This window comes from Rhipicephalus sanguineus, chromosome 1 (assembly GCF_013339695.2).
Source record: "Rhipicephalus sanguineus isolate Rsan-2018 chromosome 1, BIME_Rsan_1.4, whole genome shotgun sequence".
Taxonomy (NCBI): Eukaryota; Metazoa; Arthropoda; class Arachnida; order Ixodida; family Ixodidae; genus Rhipicephalus; species Rhipicephalus sanguineus.
Window position 1 is genome coordinate 300,600,780 of NC_051176.1, and position 24,146 is coordinate 300,624,925.

The following is a 24,146-nucleotide window of genomic DNA, read 5'->3' on the forward strand; positions in this document are numbered from 1 at the left end:
ATGAACAGAGGAAGTGAGGGGAGAAAATGTACAAGTTTTTACTTATTCCTGTGAGATCAGAGTAAATCCAGAAGAAAAGTTCTAATTTCGTTGTTAAGCGGCGTTGAGCTAAGGTTTCCCAGCCAAGGTTGTCTTTAATTAATGAAATGCTGCTTTTATAGTTGCAATTACCAGAGACAAACCTGGCTGTGCATATGCTCAAGTTCATTCATGAGACAGGAGGTGTCGGGGTTCCATGCTGCGCAAGCGTACTCAAATATTGGGCGAAGTTGTTCTTTAACGCTTTTGGGGGATTTGTAAAAACTGCGTCCAAGATTTTAAGGTGACATGTTCAATGTGTCTAGTTCAGGTCAGATTTTCTGAAAAATAAACCCCAAGATATTTCTAATGTTGCACCCGTTCAAGTGATATATTGTCCAAATAATAGTCTGATCTCACAAGAAAATGTTTACGTGTGACTGAAAGATATAAGTTGACATTTAGCACTGTTCAAAGACATACACCATTTGGAACACTAACTTTGAATTGTGTTTAAATTGGCTTGTAGACTATTAACATCATGTTCGTTTGTTCCGTGATACGCATTGTTCCATGATGCGTAGCACCGGTCACTGATCTGATTGGATATGTCCACTCTGCGTCAGTCAACTTCTGGTGGACAATGAGCATTGTCTGCCTGTGTTAAAACATGCTCCATGTTGACGTGAGCTGTGCGACAGTGTTTATCTCGAGGTTTCTTTTCTCAGATACCATAAATTGACCTAGCTGCGTTGTGTGCTGCAAACCTAGTGATTGGTGATTTGTAAAGCTGCCACATCATGTAATGCATGTAAGGCCACTGGCGAGCGGAGTCACTTCAGCTCGTCAGTGCAGTGAGAATCGGGCTCCCGCTATCTAATTAACGCCAGGATCCAGGATCCAAGCGTCTACAGCTGTAATTTCACCCCTGAAGACACAGCCACATTGCCCAAGTTTACGCTTATCGGTGGACTTGTCAAGTTGCAATCTGTTTTGTAAATATACCTTGTAAATAGGCCTTTGTGCAATCACTGCTTATTCCACATAACATTTCGGCGGAGTTGATTATTTACCATCCTCGTCCCAGAGCTCTGCAGTAGCTGAATCATCCATCTTTCGGCCATGGTTCCTAAGGATGATACACCTCACTGCGCGCTGAAGCTGCAGCACCAGCTGCCAAGTATGTCACACTTTGCCATCCACACGATCCCAGCATATTGTCGACATAAAGTGTTCCACAACAGCCACAACTGGCTCATTATGCACAAGTGTGTCAGTCAGCATAACTACTGGAACCTTACCATCAGGTTGACTAACAGTCTTCCACTAGGCTAAAACACCATATAGGTGTCTGGTACAAGACACATGAGGAAAGGCTCACCAGCTGGGATGCTTTCACGCAAAAGCCGTTACTCTGTACAATGTATAGTACACAATAAAAGTAAGCAGGAGCACAGCGATCCAAACATCCTGCCTGGAGACTAAATCACTTATCAGCTGGTGGCAGTGCTCCATGGGAATTTGCTCAGTGTTGTTAGGGGATAGCCGCTTGTGGTTGCCCCGCCACTTTGAAAACAGGGTGTTTCAACTTTGCACTGTGCTTATGCCGTGCTCAACTACAAAATTTCACTGAGCTCTTCACAGCTGTCTTCCACCTGTGGAATGTGTTTTCTCATGAAGCCTGAAGGGTTTTTACTTTTTCGTATGCTGCTTGCCATTTTTATGGCAAGCAGCACATTTTTTTTTTTACAATGGGCAGCCTAACTAGGCCTGAGTGCAACTCTATAGCCAGCGGCAAACACAAACTTGTTACTGTCCATTCCTTACAGGTATGCACACTATTGTGTACAAAGGCAAAAAGAGAAATCTCCAACCAGAAGGTTTATTTTAAAAACCCGACGTTTCGAAGCCTGACCGGCTTCTTCTTCAGGCTTCGAAACCGAGCCAGTTGAGGTTTCGAAGCCGGTCAGGCTTCGAAACGTCGGGTTTTTAAAATAAACCTTCTGGTTGGAGATTTCTCTTTTTGCCTTTAGTCTTTCACCCAACCAGGCAGACTTCTGCCGAATGTTTACCTTTATTGTGTACAAAGCGTCATGGTGGTCACAAAATGTGGCAATGCATAAACTTGCTGGTCACTTTTACTACACAGCAAATATTGTGGTATTGGAATTCACCAAACTGATCCCATTTTGAGTGTCTTCACTTGGCTGGTGTGGCACAACTTTTAAGAACGTTGCAATCATTTCTGTCATCCACTGCCCTAGCTTCAAATCAAGGACCTTTCATTGACAGACCTTTACACTTTAGAAAAATGTGGCCTAGTTGGCACTTACTGCACGACATGTTTACCACTAAAGGAAGATGAACAGGGACATGGGTGATGCTGTTCGTGTTTATTCTCTGACCTCACCTTTTTTAGTGGTTACAAGCCTTTACACATGTTGAAAGCAGGAAGGCAAATTGTGCATGTTTAACTGAGAACAAAAAAAAAAAACAATTACCACTTTGGCAGAGCTTTCGCGGAAGTCTCCACTGAACATGGCTGCCATCATTTCACACCGTGCCATAAGTAATGGCCGATGGGCTGAGCAGAAGCCATCATCCAGCCGAAAAAGTACATCTGCACAAGCAAATCAAAACAGTACTTTTTATGCTGCAAATACGTCAAATATGCAACAATTTGTTGTCCAGTTAGTCATAAAATCTAGTTTAACATTGAAAAACACTTCTGATTCAGAAACAATGTAAAGCAGACCATACATAATATGGGACATAGCCAGGGGGTCATACACAAGGCATGTGCTACCAGAAGATGCCATTAGTGTATGTGATAGAAGTGCATTCAGCATGTAGACTGTTTTGGGGAAGAAATGATCTTTCTCATCTCAAAATGCTGCTCGCGTCTCTCTCTTTGTTAATGTAAGTGGAAACACCTATCAAACCTAGAACAGTCACAAAAAGCGTGGAACCTGAAATGCCAATGTATGCGGTTCAATATATATGTATCTATATATATATACACAGTAGACTCACAGTAAACGGAAATCCCTTAAACGGAACTGCTGCTTAAATAGAACAGCTGCTTGTAATATCACTGGTTTCCTGCTTGAATTCTGCACCCTTGATCATCTCTCGCTAAACGGAACTCCTGTTAAACGGAACACATTTTCCTGGCCCCTTCAGGTTCCGTTTACCGAGAGTCTACTGTGTGTGTGTGTGTGTGTGTAGACACACACACACACACAATGACGAGTCAGAAAACGCTTACCTGAAGCAAGTGTTTTAAACCTGTTTGTGAAAATGAAGTGGATTTAATCTGGTAAAAAGATAAGTACTTTTTGTTTGTTATTAATTCCATTGATAAAAGTAATAGAAAAAGAAATTGTAATCTGTAAAAGTTTTTAAAAAGAACCAAATTTCTCCCTGAGTATTAAAAGTAGCTATCGATTATACTACCCTAATAATTTTGCAACATTGAAAAACCTCAAAATGAAGGCCTGCCTCCAATTTTGAATGGTCCACACTCATTTTCACTGACACTTTGCAAAATAGTTAGAATGCAAGTATATTTTCCAAACTTTGAGTGCAGACTAACACAACAAACTATTTTTTCCATTCATTCGTTTCTCGCTCCCTCTCTGTCCACCATAGAGCTTACTGTGAGGTGTGGCATTCTCACAGTAGTTTTTGAAAAGCTTTTGTGGTTGCTTGCCCATCTTTGCTGGAATGTGGAGGGGCGAGCGTGCTTAGAGCAAAAAAAAAAAAAGCATTCTGTGAACGCAAGTTTTTGTTTGGAAAATATTCTCACAGGAAAGTTAACTTAGATATTTTTGCAAAGTGTAAATTTTCCCATTTTGCTGGCAGTGCAGTGCAGCATTTCTCAAACATTTTCAGGAAATACACGAAATCTGTCCCAATAAATTAAAAGACCCCTCACCAATCCCAACTGGAAACTTCTGTTGTGATTTCTCAAGTTGTGTAGAGCCATCTGTGTAATGCGATCTAGTGCATAAATGTCAAAGAAAGGTTCAGTAGCATTGGTGAATGGAATATGACTGCAAACAGCACTGCTATCCTGTCTTCGCTCATATCGGAGCCTTGCTATCGCACTCACTCTTCCACCACATTCTAACGCACCTTATGAATCAACAGGGCTGGTGATCATCAAGAGATCCCTGTTAACCATACACAAGTAAAAAAACAGAGATATTATCAGGCAACTTCTAGTCCAAGTCATTGCTGCCAGAGATTAGCTTTGTCCTTGGTTCGGGGGCCTAACCCAGCTGAGCAGACTCATCAATGTGCTTTATGCAAACGAGGCTTGCTAAAGAAACTAAAAGTGCAAGAAAGTGTGGGCAAGATGCATGAAAGAATTGGCATTCTTGTTTGTCTTCTTTGTGTTCCTTGCAATTTTTTTAAATATATTGAGTATAACAGGAAGGATCTGGTGAGTGCATGAATTATGTAGGAACTAAGGGCAGGAGACAAATAAAATAGCAATGTGAAACCATTTTGAGTGTCATACAGTGTTTCATTATTGCATAGAGATGCAAACTGATACCAATGCTCTTAAAGGGACGCTAAAGGCAAATAACAATTTATGTCAGAGCGAAAAGTCAATGTTTGAGAGCGTCTATGCCAGCAATATTATCAACAGCATTGCTCTACTAATCAAGGAATTAAGGTAAATGTAGGACACGATATGCGCCACTGGTGGGACATTTTGGAATGAGCCCGATGATGTCTAGAGTCCCGAGTAGAATTAATCACTAGTACTCAAGCTACTTATGATAGAAAAGAACATTCCGTGCATTACAAGATGTAATAAAACGCTGCTTGTGTGTTTCTGTTTGATTCATGGAAAAAAAAACTTATTGGCGTTACCACGGAGAACGGTGCGGGTGGTCCAAAAGTTCCGTTTTCGTCAGGTTGCGCTCCGCTGACGCGGTCGCGTCTCAGTGGTAGTTTCGTCATCGTGTACCGCTGCATGTGCTTTGAACGCTCATGAAAGTCGCTCTCACGGAGAGTTCAACAAAATGCCGTGTCCGTGTGATGACGGATGCCCGAATGGTGTACGCCGCTTGAGCTGCAGCAAAGAAACCGATGTGACTTTCCACTGGGTGCTGTGCCTCGAGACCCATCACGACAAGCTTCCATGGTCGCTGTTGCTGCTGCGGCTCTCGCTACTTTCGCACTGCTGCTACTCTACTGCTCCCTAGTAGCATGCAATGTTGCCAGAACGTTGAAGCAACTTTCTCAATGTGGCGGCAATGTTGTGTCAACGTTTGTTGCTACTAGGGCTGCTGCTGGCCAAGCTAAGCTCCATCTTGGATCGGTTAATGGCCACTATTGTGCTGTACGCACAAAAAACCGCCGCGTTGGCTGCTGGGCAGTAAAGGCAGGCAACGTTGGGCAAGGCACCTGTTACATCAGAAGGCCTCTTCAGGCGGGCGATTTAAAGTGTGCTAACACTGTGCGGACCACTAAAATGTGATTTTCTTTCAAAATAAGCATTTCCTTGGCCCGAAACAAGCACTACAAGGTTTCTGGAATGCTATTTCAACAATCAACGTCAACTTAGCATTTGCCTTTAGTGTCCCTTTAATTATCACAATGTGCATGTTGGAAGCACTAAAAAGTTGTAAAGGGAATTCTTCAAATAGTCCCGTGCCATTTCTGAAGTACTTGCTAGGTATGACCAATTGTACTTAAATGATCATTAATTTTTTTTTAAATTTAAGCTTATATATATGATTTAAAGTAAGGCAGCTGTGGTCCCAGAAAAAGCGAAAGTCCTTACCTGCATACAAACTTTTATCCAAGCAAACATCTTTTAACTGCAGTTTCAGCTTGTCCAAATATTTCATGTCCACTGAAGGGTTTTTTAAAAGGTCTTGCTTCTGTATGCTGGTGAGGTATACCTAAAAAAATTGTTGTGACCATTATGTTACATGAGAAATCTCAATAATTCATTCTCTATATTTGCCCGTCAGTTTCACTGGCACTTACAAAACAATGAAGAAAAAAAATTAAAATACTACTGAAGTACTACTAATATTTCCAGTACTAGATGATAAATATGCTATTTTCACTGTAAGTACACTTGGCTAAGTTACAGAGGTAGCTACTTTGAGAGTTGGCACAGCAGAACATTGCTAATATGTTCCTTGTTGACACAATTTCATGGTTATATAATGTTAATGACGCCCAATCCCAGTGATATAACAATACACATTTGCTTTATATGTTTCCCAGTTATTACATTGCATGAGAGGGGTTCTAGTGTACAGCATTCTTTAGACAGCATAGCACAGGATAGGCAAGGACACAGCAGGAATGGTTCGACACGCAGTCAGAATGAGTTATTTTTGCAGTTCATGTATGCTCGCTTACACAAGCAACAGCACAAGTACAGTGAACAAACATACATCATGCTCACAAGAAGCCAAGCTGCTTTTCTGGTAGTGCAATTGCGGGCTTTGACACTTAAAGGTCACCCAGTTTTTGCCTTTGTTTCAGCTTTAAACTTACGAATTAGCAGGTACTTTGTACCACAGCAACAGGTTTTACAAAAGAAAGCCTGTCACATGCAAATCTTCAAAAACCACCATCCTACCCAATTTTGTTGCAGTGGTGACGGTTTATGCAGCTTGTATGACCAATACTGTACCAAACACATGCTAACAATATGCAGAAAAAGCTGTGGCACATACAGTCATCAGACTGGCTCCTATGATCTTTACTACCTGATGTTATTCACAAAGAGATAGCCTGGAAAATCTATGTAGCTTTTGTATATCAAGCACACAGGATACCACCTTCAAGTTTGAGTGCACTGCATATATGGATGCACATTCACTATGTGCCTCATGACCTGAAACGTATAGTGATGCATGTCCTCTTACTTATTTATTTATGCTACATGGCATGAGGAATGCTCAGTGCAATGTACAGTGAAACCTCGGTGATACGATCGCAGCTCATACGAATTTCGGGGTGATACGAATTTTTCGTTGGTCCTGGCTAAGGCCCACTGGCCTGCAATGGAATGGAGTATGTTTGCTGCGAACCGATTTTCACTCAGCGACATTTGATACGAACGTACGCTACCGCCCAGGCACGAAGAGGTGCCGTCCGCGCTGTCGCGGAAGACGTGCCAAACACGTGTGAGCGCGGGACCGCAAGCGTGGGCATGTGCACCGCACTGCCAAATCGTCAGAATCACGGTGTAAAAAAAAAAACACTTTTCTAGAGGTGTACGAGGACCGAAAGAAGGCGACGACGGTCTTGGCGAAGGAGTCAAGCCTCACAACCTCAACATGCGCGACCGTTGATGTAGCACTTGTGCGAGCACGGTCGTAAATCTCCCCGACACCTACTCGATAACAAAATCATAACACAGGACCCTGGTTCTGTAATTTTGTGGCCTTGATCCGTCGCGTCAAAGCGCTTCTTTCGTTACTTTCGTGAAGTACTGCGGTGTCATGCAAAAAAGTATACTAAAATTTGGAAGGAGCTACTGCTGTCGCGGGGCACAACACACCCGGTTGATTAATTAAATACGCGTGTACGGGCCGTATATTTACGAGTACTGGTGTGATTTCCGACATCTAAAAACTCAACTGACAATCATTGAGTGTTCTTCCTGATGTTGCTGCGGCCCTGAAAAACAATAAATGAAAATGTACGCCAGCTTTCTTTTGTCGCATGCTAATTTTCCATGCTTTCTGGTGATACGAATTTCAGATGATACGAATATTTTTGGTGGTCCCGTGAGATTCGTATCACTGAGGTTTCACTGTATACAAGATAGCAGTGCAGGGCTGTTTTGTTATTTCCTACTTTCAATAGAAAGATGTCACATAGTTAGGCAACTTATGTTCTAAGGAATCTTTGAAGACAGCAGTGATAACATGATAGAACAAAGTACTGCCAGAGGGGTAACACAAAGTACTACCAGAACCTCCACTGGATCTCAAGAAACCATGAGCAAAGAGGCAAGGAACTGAAGGCATAGAATCCCTCTAATCCTACCTAGCACAAAGATGGTGTTTGCTTGCACACAATTGTATTTGGTCAATACACAGCTGTAACTTACCTGCAAATTTGGGACAGAAATTAAATCTGCAGCATCCTGAATTTCCGAAACTGGACAGTTGGAAGTGTCAATTTCTCCTGTGTACAAATACCTGTAAAAAAAAGTGTTCAGACTAGTTTCTTCAATAAGCGTGGTACAAAATTTACATCAGTCTTCAGGAGCCCTTCCCCAATAGGGGAAATGAGGGGCAAGCGAAGCTTGGTGTGGGCGTGCCTGACGTACTGCTTTTTAAGGCAAAAGCCTCAAGAGGCCTCATCAAATGCAAAAATGGACCATTCGGCGTCGGCAGTGTCAATATGACGACATCACCATATGACGTCATCATGTCGTCACAGATCGCCAAAATTTATGACATCATCATGACGTCACTATGACGCCACGTGATGATGTCACCACATGACATCGTCGCTTGGTCAAAGATGGGCCAATCACGAAGGCAGTGCAAAAGCTGGTGAGGTGCATAAAGCTTGCAATGCCTCCAATCCTGGAGGAGTGCAAAAACTCATTAGATGCAGGAAGCTTTCAGAAGGGGGTGGGGGGATCATTACATGAACTGAGAAGAAAAAGAAGAAGATGGCTTTTGCCTTCGAGTTGTCTTAAAGGAAAGCATAAGGGACACTGTGAGTTTTCTTTTTCTTTCTTTCCCTATAGGTAGTGGCCGTCCCCAGAACGCTGTTTTCAAGCTCAATCGGCGTGGCATCTTGCATGTTCTTTCGAGCGTTCGTCAGCCTGTAGAACGGCCCAACGAAAGTACCATCATGTGATCATGGTAGAAATTCAATTTTCTCGAAGTCGGAATTTTCCTGAAATGTGCAATTCCTGATATCGACCTTACACATTGTCCGGCAGATCGCTTTTAGTCCGCCAACGTGAAATATTTCAATGAAGTGCCCATAGCAAGTGTACTGCTTCCCAATTGTTTTTTGCATCGTCGGTAGAACGCATTCGTGTGCTTCAGTTCAGTTCACATTAGGCAAGTATGGGTGCATGGCCTAGTGTTTAAGGCACTCGCTTCCAGACCGGGGGGGCCAGGGTTCAAACCACATTCCCGGAAATAAAATTTATTTTGTTTTATTTATTACTTCTTTGGGTGCGTGTGAGCCAGCTGTGGGTGAGGAGAGTTTTTTGGAACACCCCCATCACTAACTACACAGGTCGGTCAATATACAAGATTTGCTTCAAAAGCTAGTGTACAGTTGTATAGATGCAAACGTGGACATCATAAGGGCTATACATAATATTTGGTACTTTTTCTAAAATGTGAGGAAATATGGCAAATTAACTGTTGAGGCATGTTAATTTAAGAAGTTAGTGCACTGAATTCTGTATCAGCAGCGGTCTTGTTTTCACTTCATATCATCTTGCAATATAGAAATGATTTGAAAAATGCTCAGTAATTCAACCACTGTGTTAAATTTTTTCTTGCTGCAAGATGCCTGAGATTTCGGACATCCTTGCACATTGACTTCATGGCCGGCACGAGTGGCAGCACTGCAAAGGCGCCCATATTATGAGGCATGTCCAAAAAATCGGTTGTTGACTGTATATGAATGCATGTATTATTGGTATATCTTTACTTTATTGCAACAGCAATTATACGGACTCTCCAGGCAAATTTTTGCTGTAGGCACAGGAATTTCTGTGATGTTCCACATACTAAAGTGTGGGGGAATCGAGCGCGCCCTCCCCTTTGACGCCTCGTTCCCCAGCTAGCACGTGTGTTGGCCCCGCGCAGCTCGAGCGCCGAGACCGCCATTAATCGGCAGTATGGCGACCACGGCGGCAGTGCCAGGCCTCTTTGTCTGGTGCGAGCCATACGTCGGCTTCACGGCGCGCGGGCACGCGTCCGGGCATGCCTGGACATGCTCACATGCTCACGCCACCAAGCTAGCTTATGTCACTGCGCAACGCCTGTCCTCATTGGCCGCCAGTGACAACCCCCTTCCCCCATGAGCTCACTTCTGTCCAGCGTGGGCTTGCCCGCGTCAGATGCTCTCAGGCCTGCACCTGGCTATACCGTGCCGCCAGCCTGTTGCTGAACCTGTGGCCTGCCGTTCCCTGGTCCTCCCAGCTTTGGCCTGCAGACACCACCACCCTGCCTTACCCACCTGGCAGCCTCGACAGCCGCCCTCGGTGGCTGGTTCGCCCAGTCAAGCTTTGGCCTAGGCCCGAGCGTGGTCGCTCCGGCTTCCGTTCCTGGCTGCCTGCTGTTCCGGCCTGCCGTTCCTGGTCAGCACCCATCCCAGCGACTTTCGGCGGTTGGCTGCCACACGCTACTTGCAGCCACGCCTCGCACGTTCCCGGCTGCCAACCTCTCCAGACCGGCGAACTTCAAGCGGGCTGGCTGCCCGCCTTTGTGCAATCTTCCCCGTTCCTCCTGGGCTGCGGACCTTCTCCCGGCAGTGGGCTCTCCCCGGTGGTGGAACTTTTGGTGGAACGTTTGGGTGTGACCATGGCCGACCTATGGACTCATATCTTCCGGAAGACGACCCCACCCCTTTTGGACATTGCCCTGTTGGCCCGGCTGAGCCGACCTTGCCACTTGGCCTCGGACAGCGTCTTTCACACGCTGGCCTCGGTCTTTAGGAGGGGGGAATGTGGAAAGCGAGCGCGCCCTTCCCTTTGGCGCCTCGTTTCCCAGCTAGCGAGTCTGTTGGCCCCGCCCGGCTCGAGCACCAGGGACCGCCGTTAATCGGCAGTATGGCGACCATAGCGGCAGCGCCAGGCCTCTTTGTCTGGTGCGAACCATGCGTCGGCTTCCCGGCGCGCGGGCACGCATCCGGGCATGCCTGGACATGCTCACATGCTCACGCCACCAAGCTAGCTTACGTCACTGCGCAACGCCTGTCCTCATTGGCCGCCAGTGACAACCCCCTTCCCCCATGAGCTCGCTTCTGTCCGGTGCGGGCTTGCCCGCGTCTGATGCTCTCAGGCTGGCACGAGAGGTTGACGCGCTGCTCTGGCAGGCGGCTTCTCGTTCGTGTGCTCGACTGCTGCCCTTTGTGTGATAGTCGTAGCGCCGCTGGCAAGCGTACTCGATCGGTCTTGCAGAGTTCCCCTTACGGCCTGCAAGCCCGTGACTGTCGTACTGTGCTGCATCTTGGGTTAATAAACCCGTGTTGTTTGTTGACATCCTGCCTCGAGTGCCTTTTCTGCGCCGTGCCGGAGAGTCGACGAACCCGGCCGTAGCGTCTTTGTTCGCTGCGGCAGTGGAGAACGTCGCGTCTTTTGCCGGTCGCCTCGTAGGGCAAGCGTCTCGCAAACCTATCTCCACAAGTGCAAGCATAGCAGACATTTAGGGATGGCTGTGCATGGTGTCGCCGAGTACATACAGAGCCCGTGCAAGCTGTCATGGAAGTAATCTGTGGCATGCAAGATGACGTAGTGGCACTTCGAGTGCACCTTCTTACGTGTGCCTCAATGCATAATCTGAAGCTTGGAGATGTGCTGAAAGGCAGCACAAAAGTGTTTGCTACCCACTGCTAGCGATCTTCATCACGTCAGCACTGCGACAGTGAGTGTTTACAGTCATCAAGTGTGGTCTACTCATGTTTGCCTTTGCACTTACGGCACTATACTTGTTAATTTATTTAGCAAACAGATGTTTGAAGCAATTTATACAAGCAATGGCACTAACAACTTTGTGCAGTTCTCCAATACTTTGATATTGCTGCCTGTGTGTCATCTTTTGGATAAAACAGACTTGTTTGTTTGCATGCTCCTACAGTTTTAGCCTTTCAGTTTGAGCCTAATTCACCAAACCTTAATCAATATCTTAAAACGAAGTCTTACTATTGTGGTTTATGTATACAACATGGTTGTCTGAATTACATGTGACGCACAGATGTGGCACAGGATTGTTTCAGAGCTGTATAAGCACCTTATTACTTAGCATTCATTCTTTGTTATACAGGAACGCTGTACCAAGAAAAGAAAGTGGTCGGTATTCATACAACATGACCGTCCTTTTACTGTAATTATAATTACAGCCACTGTCACTGAAACCTGTCAAGGTTTTTGTGAAAATGAAAAGCTCGACTGTTAAATTTAGAGGGTTGTCTGCCCAAAGAGAAGCTCACTGACAATCCACATCTGAACATTGCTGCAACTGCTTCCAATGTGAATAGAGTGCGAAAAGTTCAATAACAACAGTACCCAGTGATAACTGACGCTGCCAATGATGTGGGTAAGAATCAACAATTTGCAAAATGAAAAACAATTAGCCCAGCTGCCTTGTCCAAGCCAAAAATATCACCTGATGCACTGCAGCATGGCAGCTGGAGTAATAGCTTTGGAAACATCCACCACAGCTTGTGCAGATGGTGAAAGTCGCCCTCGATGGTCAAGCACTTCGTCTTGCTCTACACCTACAGCTGAGAAAGCTGGGAAGTGCATAGTGGGTCGTGATCCAAGCCAAGAGTCGACACCGCTTGTGCTAGCCTCTGAATTGATCTCGCAGGTGGTGTGGTGATGAACAATTCCAGAGTTCTCTGTTGTCTCGCTGCTTTGAGATGTTGTCTGAAGTGAGGTGCTCAGTGATGTATGACTGCCTGCCACATCTGTGTCTGTGCTTGGAATCTGCTCTGCATCTATGTTGCAACTGCCTTGGGAAACCTCCACAGCACTGACCTGAAGGCAAGAAATAGTGATGGTGATCACTCAGTGGCAACATAAGCAGTCAAAGGAAGATTAATATTATGTTCACTGTAAAATCCTACTGCAACATTCTGTATACAGGCACAGGGAACAGACAAGCAAAAAGTGTCCGTCTTTGTCTATTCCCTGTGTCTGTGTTAAAATTTTTCTTCTGAAGATCAGTAAAAAACCATTTGTACCAACACATGTCACAATCCTTTAAATTGTACCCAAGAAAGATGCAAGTCCTTTCAGATAAAATTGAGTAAACATGCACGTGCGCACAGTTAACATAGTTAATTTTAATAAAAATGATACGTTACACAGAGCGTGAACATTGAAACCAGAAGCACGATTCTAAAAATGATGAGGTCAAGAACTTCATTAAGATCAATATCTTCTTAAAGCAAAGTTTTAACATTTCAGCAATTCATAAAAAAAATGACAAGCCCTACAATGCCTCTGGTAGTAAAAGCTTGTCACTCAACATTAACGTTTATAATTTATGGTAATGTATGTACACTGACACAGGTTTATGCATGCTTCATTGATGTACGTATAATCATTCTCATGGGGGTGTTCAGTTTCTAATACCTCTGTCACACAGGCACCCGCGAACTTTATTTAACACCTCTTTACGTTGAAGGAGATGCACTGCATGTCACATGACCTCCCTTAAGCCAAGGAGCCTTTTGCAGAGGGAGTTTGGCGACCTCCATTAGCAGTGAAATAGAGCACTCTCATCCCCAGTAACCTGTAGTTACGAAAAAACTCTAAACATAATATTGCCTCATGGAGCACAATAATAAACTTTATCAATATTAAAAGTTTTTTCACTCCATAATCCATTCATAACATGCATTTAACAACAAAAAAAAAAGAAACGATGCGCATAAGTGCACCTACTCTCCACACCATGCTATGCGAAAAACCGAAATTCCACCATTTTGAAAAGGTGTATACGTGCATGTCACTATGTTTACATTTGTGCTTCTTATTCCGTTCTTATTGCGCTGCACTTCATTCTACTTCAACGTTACCAGAAGTGATAGCAGTGAGTGAGGTGGGTGCTTCCTCATCCCCGGTAGTTGCAACGGCAGCACATGCAAACAGTTGTGGGACCCATCCACAGCAAAGGCTTCATGGACTGAATGTGAGAACTGTGCTCATCCGATATTGAGAAGACAATGTGACTGAGGTGGTAGCACATTTTCAAAGAAATTGATGCCAACTTGCAGTGTGTTTGACAGCCAGCGCATGTCATTCAGAAAATGAGTACCAAAACAGATGTATAAAGTTGCCAGCATCCTTTTCAACATTGCTGCCAACATGCTTCCAGCTAAATGTTCCTGTGATAAAATCGACAACATTTCTTTATTTTGATTTGAATGAAATATAGTTTTTATAATAATACGTATGATTTAGATTGTTTTCAGAATCACTGATGCAAAATCTCACATGCCAATGTAATCGCAGCAGCATCTAATGGGCCCCGCCTGGTTTCTTTTCAAGTCTCGCGAAAGTGCTGTATGACATGGCCACAACTCCATTGCCTGTAAAACTCCCTTATGGTGTTTTACACTTGTCAAGTTTAATGGAGTTTTCTGGTGACTGTGTGACAGGGGTATAAGAATGCTACGCAAGGCATCACTATATACATAGTTTTCATGTGACGTCACAGACAGGTTCTCAGCACTGGGTACCTCACGATGGCGGCCACTGTGACTTTTTATCTCATTATAGTGTGTCAGTGCAGGGAAGGACACAGAGTCGTTCGGTCCCCATGTGCTCTCCCCGCTTTCTCCCATGAAACACAAGACCTTTATAAAACATTTTTAAAACGTTTAAAACCTCTCTAAACTTTTATAAAACGTTTTATAGAGGTTTCGTGTTTCGTGGGCTTCTGTTCACGGGGAACACAAAGGAATGCGAGAGGACACCGGCACTAATCTGATGTCACCATTTCTTCTTCCGTGCGTTCGAGCAAGGGTCCACGCAGCATCTCAACCAGCTGGGGCCCTAAGATGGCGCCCACGGTGACGTCAATGAAAACTATGCATAAGTAGACTGCCCCATTCAATGTGGCACAAGAGGATCTTTGCCAGTGTGCTACACAGTCCTTTTCGCATTGTATTAATGCACTTGATCTAAACATCATTGCATCTATTCTTGCAGATCATGTAAAGGAAGAAACTTGGCCATATACAAAAAAAAGAGAGCGAGAGAAAATGTTTTGTGACAATAAGGTAAACTTGTTCGCTAGCTGGTTGAGCATATCAGGATGCTCCCTGTATGAAGATATTTCGTGATGTTTTTTGTCAGGCTGAGTGGGCAGCCCCTAGCATTATGCACCAGGCATGCTGCTGGAACATTTGTTTTTCACCTGTGCAGCAGATACTAAGTAATGAAAAAAAGTGAAGTGGGTAAAGGATTAAAATCAGCAGTAAGTTCTAAGAACAAGCAAAAGTTCAGGTTGGTGGTATACTTTTGGGTAATAAGCAGTTTCATCCTTAGCAGCGTGTAGTGGACACTTGGAATACATCATTCACTTGTTTTCACCATGTTATTTTTGGTAGGGTACTGTGGTACTGCAGCCAAGCTGGGCTATATCATGAAAACAGAATGACATACTTAATTACAAAAGATGTTAGAAGTTCTCGCTGCATTTATGGAATGTTTGACAGATGAAGTGTTTTATATTATCGAGCCATATAATGAATCCTTTCATTATTTATTCATCATTTGTTTAGGGCAGGGTGCCGGAACGAAATGTTTTTCGTTTCGGTTTTAGTTTCGTTCCACCGCAAAAAGTTCCGTTTCGTTTCCGTTCCAGAACGAAAAAAAAAACGTTCCGTAACGGTTCGTAACGGTTTTTTTTCTTTTGTATGAAAAAAAAAGTATGAAAAAGGTAACCGCTGTTCTGATAAAAAAATTTCACCATCTCCCACTAAAGGGAACCATGTGGGGATGCGAAGGAGCGCATGGGTCGACTCAAAAGTTCCGTTCATCACGGGCACCTTGCCCGATGTTAACGCGTCCTTGCATGTGGAGCACACCATGAATTCACTGTAGTTGCTGTTACTCGTCCCGAACTCTTGTTGGAGCACGCCACGCAGGTTCATCGTGCGTCTTGCAGAATCTCGTTCCCCGATGCCATCACGTGATTGCTGAGAGACTGTAAGGGGGAGAGGCCACACCGTCTTACCCAACCCCTTACACAGGCCCAAACGCGCTAGCGGGTGCCAGCACACGTGGTTTTGTCTGCGTTACACCAAGCTAGGACTGCATACGGCAGCCAGGGCCCCTAAAGTGCTCTGCACGCATCATCATCAAAGCGGTCAAAAAACAAGACGAAAAAGACTCCTCCTTGGTGCGAGCGCACGCTCAATATGTTACAGATGGCTATGGTAGGTTTTAGAAAGCGGACGGTCGCCAATGGAACTACGGACAAAGCCCAGCGCAAAAGCTGCTTCGCATCTAAAAGATTGCCAGGCCTGCGTGAAACACGCAGCACAGTCAGAGCAAAATCTAGAAGAGCGGACTTTGTAGAGCCCGTTGTTATCTCTTGGGGCAACTAATACAAGTAAACATGCAAGGTACCCACTACGTCATAAATCGTCGTAATTTTTCTGAAGTAGCGAAGTTCCCACTATGCCATTTTTCGTCATTCTTCGGAGAATCGAGGTACCCGCTACACATCTGTAAGGCATTATCTGCACTTTGTGCTGTGGCTGATAATGAAGAAATATGGCTGAGCACTTTGCAGTGGGTGGGAAGGAGTGTAGCGAAATGGGCGCCTCCATTCCATTCCAATTCCATTCCGGGGAATTAGAACTTGCCGCATTTCCATTCCTTTCCATTCCTCGGAATGAAAAAAATTTAGCCCATTCACACTCTCGGAATGGCCTGCCAGTTCGATTCCATTCCTATAATTCCTGAACGTAGGAGGCATCTTGATAGTTTTATCGAGTTAAGAATGAACGCCCCATAAAGCTGATGTCATCAGATGCATTAAGAACTGCAAAAGTACGCAAAAAAGGTTACCAAGGTCGACGAATAGTAGCTTGGTGACATATCTCGTGAAGTACAACTACCCTACTGATTCCCACAGGGGCAGTTCTCCTGCTACCTATAGTATTTGCATGGTCAACATGTTTGAATGAATGGCGGTGTTTCATTATTGTTAAGGTTAAATCTGTTATGCTAAAATGACGACATAGGGTATTTTTATGCTGACAAAAGCACCTTTGCATCGCATACGGAACACTGGGCCGCACTGCCCGTCAGCACTCACACTTGTCAAGCGCGCCTCGCAAGCATGGATGGGGTGAGGAGAACTTTCTGTGTTCGCCTGCATGCATGTATGCAATGTCTTCCTTGTCGCAAAGGTTATTTACGTGTGTCAGGTACTAAACCGCTCGTGAGATAAAGATCAGGCTGTGCATAGAGTATTCGCCACTTTCGGGTGGGGGTATCAATGGGAACCAACGCGCAGGGGTAATTTGTTTCTCCCTTCGGTATCTGCTGGGATAATGCATTTGTTTGTATACTAACTAATGCCTCGGTTTGTAGTAGGCGTGTAGCTTGTAATTAGCCAATCCATTTTTAAAATACTGCTTTATTGTTAATTTCGAGGCTCTGACTTACTAATGTTTGAAGTTTGAAAAACAGGACGTAGACGAAAGCGTTCCCATTCCATTCCGTGCAAAATGCGCTTAATTCCATTCTCATTCCATTCCTCCAAGCCTTGTCCCCATTCCATTTAGTAGGTGTGTTGCTTATAAATGTACCGTGCTTGTGAACAGCCAGGCCATTTTAAAAATACTGCTTTAGTGTTAATTTGCGAGGCTATGGCTTACTAACGTTTGAAGTTTGAAAAACAGCACGTAGACGAAAACGTCCTGTATTTTCCAAAAAAGGAGCTTAATTCCATTCCCATTCCATTCCTCCAAGCGTTGTCCCTATTCCATTCCGGAGTCGCGAAAATGTGGAATGATTCCGGAGTCATTCCAATTCAGGAGTGGCAACTCCACAACACTGGTGGGAAGCATTAAACCACACACCCTTTGCGCTATTAGCATTGTGTGACAACTGGTTGTTATTTTACTCTTCTGCCACGCTATATTACATATAATAACGCGATTCCTTGCCCTACATGACGCCTGTATAGAGTATTTTTGCGATGGAGTTATAAGCACCAGCGTGACACTGTGGTGGAAGACCCGACTGCCATGCAGAGGGCGCGGATCCTAGAAATTTGTTTCTCATTTACCGTATTTACTCGAATCTAGGCCGGCCCCAATTCTAAGCCGACCCCCGAAATTCGCAAGGCCAGAAAAGTAAAAAAACCTATTCATTGTACTTGAATCTAAGCCGACCCCCCCACTTTCGCACATCATTTTTTCGAAAAAAACATCGGCTTAGATTCGAGTAAATACGGTAATTTTTTCTTATATCACGCAATAGCAGTCACGTACACCGGCAGCCGCGGACACCTATGGAGCCAAAATCGGCTGTTGTGATCTCATAACAGCTTTCGCTGTAACTAACTTCAGCGCTGACAATGCCCTCTCCACTTTGGCCTGCTTGACAGGCGCGCAAAAGTCCACTTGCGTTAATATAAACATCTCTTGTTGCCGCTGTTTTCGTTTTTCACACAATTTCAACATATCTTTGTTCTGGAATTCCTGTCTGAGGTACACGCTAATACTATACCCTGAGGTATGCTGACAATGCACGAGCTCAGTTGTTCCAGATTGCGAAATTTTCTCGTGAACCGAAAAACGATTGAAAAAATTTCGGTTTCACTCCGGAACGAAATAATAAATAAAGTTTCGGTTACGTTTTCGTTGCGGTCAAAAATATTGTTTTTTTCGTTTTTAGTTTTCGGTTTTCGTTCCGACACTCTGGTTTAGGGCATCAATTTATGATAAGTTTTACCATATGTACAAAACACATGTGTTTAACATAAGGCTTTCTTAGTTCGCACAAACCTTTTGTATTCTTTCCCTGTGTTAGCCCAACCCCCTTATTCAACAAGTACATCGCAGTTGCAACCCCAATGTATTTGCATAATTCTGAAGATCAAAGCGGTAGGATCAGCCTAAAAAACGTTTGCTGACAGCATAGGTTTGAGCAAAATTTTATTTAATTCAGCACTATATCTGTCACAAATATGAATGCAAATTATTCAGCTGTAGAACTTGGGAGCATAGATCAGTAGAAATGGTAAAGATAAAACGTGTAGCAAAGCTGCTACATTTTTGTTCAATATTTCAGAAATAAAGTAAAATACAGTAGAACCCCACTTATACGTTCCTCACTTATACATTTTCCCATGTATAACATTTCCAGCATTCGGTCCTAGCAAAGAATCCACAGACACCTATGTATTAGAATCTCCTGTTCACATGTCGTTCCTGCAACATTCTTGCCCGATACTTTGCAAACTGTTGCTGCACTGGATGCGCTGAGGAAGTATGTCAATAATGCGTTTTGCGATGTGGATTGCTGCAAGGTCACCCAAGCACATGAGAAAGGTGTGGTTCTGTCAAAGGCATGAAAGAAATGCCACACTTCCATCATGGACTTCTTCAAGCCATGAACTGATGAATAAATTCTTCTGCGGTAGAGCTGTGTGCAATACGTCTGTTTTATTACTTAGCAGCACTTTTCTTAATTCTAGCCACATGTTTCCATTATGCGCTTCCCAGCTGCAGCATTTTTTCTTTTAGGTCTCATTGTGATGTGATAAGTGGCCGTGTGTGAAGGGCCAAGTGAACAGTGAAGCGCGGGAAACGCGTTTGAACTGCGCGCCTCTGAGACCATCGAGGAAGACGACAGGTGGAATCGGCGCGAGACGGGGTGGGGCGAGAAGAGGTGGAAGGGGACGGAAGAAGAAGGGGAAGAAGAGAGGCAGACGTGGCTGGCGATCGAAGGACCAGGGCGCGGGAACAGAGACCTGTCGAGTTCCGGACTCGAGGTAGCAGCAGGTTCCCACCTGGGGCCAAACCAGCCGTCCAAGCACCTGTGGCCAAACCAGCCATCCTCGTACCTGGGGCCGACCCGGGACCACCTCGTGCCTGGCGTGGTTGAAACGTCACCAGGACGTTCCCGCCAGGCGAGCCACGTGTCTACCCATGAGAGCCTCGGCCAGCATTCGTGAGCAGAGTGGCAGGAGCCATGCGCGTTCAAGGTCAACGACCCCGGTGGTGAGCAGCGCTGCCGACCGCAGCTAGCAGCGCAACTACCACGCTACCCAGGCATCGAGTGCCTTCACTCAACGTCGTTGAGCCGTCAGCCCTCTTCCAGGACTTGACCTCCGCTATGCCCCGGTGAACTCACTCATTGCTTCATTCTATCGTTGACTTTTCGTTAGCACTCTTAGCACTTGTTCTATTTCTTTACTATCATTAGAGTTCCCTCATCCTCTGTAAATACATTAATTTTCTTCATGCATAAACGGCCTCGTTATTGTCCCGATGACTGTTAAGTCATCGTGTTTCTTTTCCCACAAACACGAGCACGTCGTTTAGAGCTCTGTCTCGCCATATACAGCTCGTTACACTCATGAAGAAGTATTAGAGGGGTCCTACTGTATTAACAAGTGTGGCATATTCTACTGACTTTTTCTGTTGAAGCAATCCTGTGCACAAAGGCTGAATAGTTTTTTAAAGACAAAATACTGTGAAATTCACTGGAATTATCTATCAATTTCTACAGGCATCCCCCTAGCCCCACCCTTTTTTTTTTTATTAATGTTAAAAACTTTCTTTAGAATATTAAGATGAGTGTTGAAATACAATTTCAAAATCTGCAATATTTATAACTTTTTCTTTGCCATGATTAAAATGTGGATTAGGCATGCTTGTTTGCTCTCACCAAAACAAGCTAGAGTGCATTTGCAAAATTTAGTCTACATAAGTGCTGCTTAGAATTGCCTAGAATTGCCTACCACTGCGGTGGTCATCTTATCAAAGCTACTGATGTGTGAAATGGGTACTTCAAACTTCACTCATGCAGAGCTGGCTGGGCACAATGGTCTCAAGTGCCTGATAGATTGTCTTTTGACAAATACAGAATAAAACAATGAAACTCACCATGCTGGTGTCACTGGAGCTACGGCCAGCCAGTGGGCTACACTCGCTGTTTGGGTCAATAGCACAGAAGAGCTCACGAAAGGCTTGGCAGGCTGCAGCCAAAAACCAGCGGTGGCCAGGCAGACTTTCTTTGCCCACAAAGAAGAGCACATCCGTAAATATCTGACCCTGAAACAGTGCTTGCATATGCTCCAGAAACTGACTGGCTGGCACTGACACTACAGGTGCCACAGGCTTGGGTGGGCAGAAAGGCACCTACACAAGAGGAAACATATGTGGCTCAGCAACAGCACGATACAGTGAACGATTCAACATCAAAGGAAACATGGCACTGTGGAGTGTGCACAACTCATAAGTTGCCACATACACCGAGTTAAGTGAGGTCACCAGGTATACATGACTTCTCCATCTAAAACCACTGGCCCTCAGGCACTCAACTTTTCCATAAAGATTGAATGTCAGAAGTGTGCAGCTTAAAACCATGTTTTCATTCATTACTTTTTCTTTAGTCCAGAATAAGTACGCATCATCAGTGCTGACACATGGAAGAAACTGCCAAACTTGTGGGAACACAACAGTAGCCCCATCTCTCAATTTAACAGTGAAAACACACCATGTTTCATCCCAACGCTGGCAGCTCGATCATTCCGTTCCTGCTATAGGATGATGTGACGGAACTGACAATTGTGGACAGAGCGGCAGGATGAGAAAGGCTTATGGAACGCACTGAGAAGTACCCCATCTGGCCACTTAGCGAGTGTGTCATCACAGAAAATCAGTGGAGGGCAAGGGGATGCAAGTCAGCCAATATTATTGAGGTTTGCCTGCTGAACATGAGAAGTTTAGCAAACAATGCAATAATGGATGGCTCAAGTAAGTGACAGCAAAGTGGATGGGAATGGTTTTGAATTGCATGTTGTAGGAGCTAACGCTCAGACAGTCACCTCCTGAAGAAAAGGCCAAATTGGCCTCAAAATGTTGGGTCAGTTCTTATTCAACCTAACAGCTAATCTTGACCGGAGAATCATTCTTGTATTTTTAGCCATACAGAGGCCGGTCAAAGATGTTTACCTTTACAACATTTACCGTATTTGATTTTCTGATGAAATAAACATTCATTCATTCTATGTGGCACACCTGTCAGTAAACAGGGCAACAGTGCCACTAGACAAGGAGAGGTGGCCTGCCTGGTTGTAATGACTTAAGGGTGCAGAAAATGGCGTGATAAAGGCTAGCTGTAATGCGATGAGTGATGGAAGCAAAGCCTGTACCTCACGGTCAAGCTCTAGGTGTTAGCGATTACAGGCTCAGCAGCGCACCAGCACAAGAAAACAATAGTTGTAGGGCTGTTGGACAATAGGGTGAGGATTTCAGCCAGGAGGGAATCAACTAAGACAACAGCTGTTCTATGATGCTGTTGAGCTCCAGGATGGTGTCAAGCTGTGTAAGACCATCCTTCTTTGGCTAGCTGAAACTGTGGAACAGGAGTGGCAGTTCAGGAATGTCTATGGTAGTGGGCTGCTTGGTGCCTTTATGAAAGGCATAATTACTAGTCACCACTACACGGTGATGTGACAGTGGTTGACAAGGCCCTCTGTGCTGTTGTTCCTACATTTATTTGGGAACGTGAAGGGCAAAGCAGAGGCTGTGGCGTCTAGCCTGTGGCCAGTGAATAAAAGTGCATTCTTTTCACTACTTGTGACTGGAGCCATGCCAGATGAACGATGCTGATGATGACACATGATGAAGATGATGCTACACTGCATATTATATATCTTTTGTCTGATATGCACCAGGCTTGGGACAAAAGAAAATAATGCCTACAAGTATGCTTTTAAACTGCACACATTGCTCCATTTCATATTTTCTTGATAGTCTGAGTGTGATTGGTCAGTGGTTTATCTAGCTGGAGATGTCATGTACACGTGGTGATCCTGCTTAGGCCACATTCAGTATAAGGCATGTTGCATACATACCTATATTTTAAAATGCTGACATTTTACCACTACAAAATTGAACCAGACACTACTAAAACTTATGTTCGAGGTTCTACACAACATAATAAAAATAGATACCTCAAGATCTTACATGAAACATCAACATGTCATAAGCACTCTGGTACACTAACCAAATATTCTTTCAACACAAATTGATTTAAAACACTCATTGTTTCCTCTAGCAATTAAAGAATGGAACTTACTGAAACCCACTATAACTAACGTATCATCATTAAGAAAATTTGTTGCTATATTTGAGAATGAATTGCTTACTTTACAAGTAGCCTCAAATGTCATTGTACAACTCTCAATTTATTTTCTTTTTTCTCTTGTTTTTTTTTGCAGAATTATGCACCTATATTTCATTGACATTGGGGGCCACAACCTGAGTTGCATACTTTAGTAGCTTTAATTAGTGGCTGCATTTTGTTCTACACATGTAGCATAATAGGGAAATGAACCTTACACAAACTTCCAAATTTTGATCACAATACCTCATTTATTTGGTGTACCACACTTTTAATGCACAATTAGTCTGGCTTGACTCCCCCTCCCTGGGCAAATGGGAAGCCTATGTCGCTATACAGTACAAATTATTACCGCAAGTTTTATGCACTTGACAAGCCACTGTCGGCAAGAAAAGACAATGACCTGAATTGCTGGGTGCTGCACATGCTTGAGATTGGTCATCCAGAATCGCTGCTGCTTCCTGGCCAGCAAAGCTGCCCTGATGACATTGCTAAAAACCTCAGCTACACCGAAATTCGTAAGAACACTTGTTTCGTAGTATGCAGCACCAATCTCTTTGGCTAGAAGCCGCCCCTGTTCTGGGCGCAACAGGTCGCTCTCCCTGAGAGGCCTGTTAAAAGAAAAGGCATCACAAGTTAGGCCTCCGTAAGTTGTTTACTTGAAGCACTGACCTCAGAAAAATATTGCCTTTGAAAAATGCCTTCACATGATGATTTCGTAGCATATGCAGAAGTATGCTTTCTTCTCGGTGAAAAGTTAAACATAAGATAAAATGTTACATTGAAAAGTAACTGACCCAGAATGGTAAGCAGGAAGTTTCATAACAGTTTTTTCTATTGCCTCCTCACAAATTTCAAAAATTATTAAAGCAACTGAGGGCTCAATTGTAAATTCTTCTGCATTAGATCCATAATTAATAAGTCTTTCTTATCCATAACTATAGAAAGGTGCCATTCACACACTGTCTTTGAGTGTTTGCACTACTGTGGAAATCGTTATTCAATCTAACATGATGCAAGAACCTAGCATGCGGATTTGTGTGGCATCAGG

At 44.1% G+C, this 24,146-nt stretch overlaps 1 protein-coding gene across 1 annotated transcript in view; it reads right to left on the reverse strand.

Annotated features, from left to right (window-relative positions):
- Positions 1-24,146, reverse strand: part of LOC119379367 (rho-related BTB domain-containing protein 1) — a 169,994-nt gene that overhangs the window by 29,443 nt on the left and 116,405 nt on the right. The window contains exons 6-11 of the mRNA XM_037648676.2: positions 23,499-23,706; positions 20,851-21,105; positions 12,372-12,745; positions 8,117-8,207; positions 5,819-5,939; positions 2,520-2,638 (exon numbers count right to left, since the gene is read on the reverse strand). Coding sequence (XP_037504604.2) covers positions 2,520-2,638; positions 5,819-5,939; positions 8,117-8,207; positions 12,372-12,745; positions 20,851-21,105; positions 23,499-23,706 — 1,168 coding nt within the window. The remainder of the gene's footprint in view (positions 1-2,519; positions 2,639-5,818; positions 5,940-8,116; positions 8,208-12,371; positions 12,746-20,850; positions 21,106-23,498; positions 23,707-24,146) is intronic.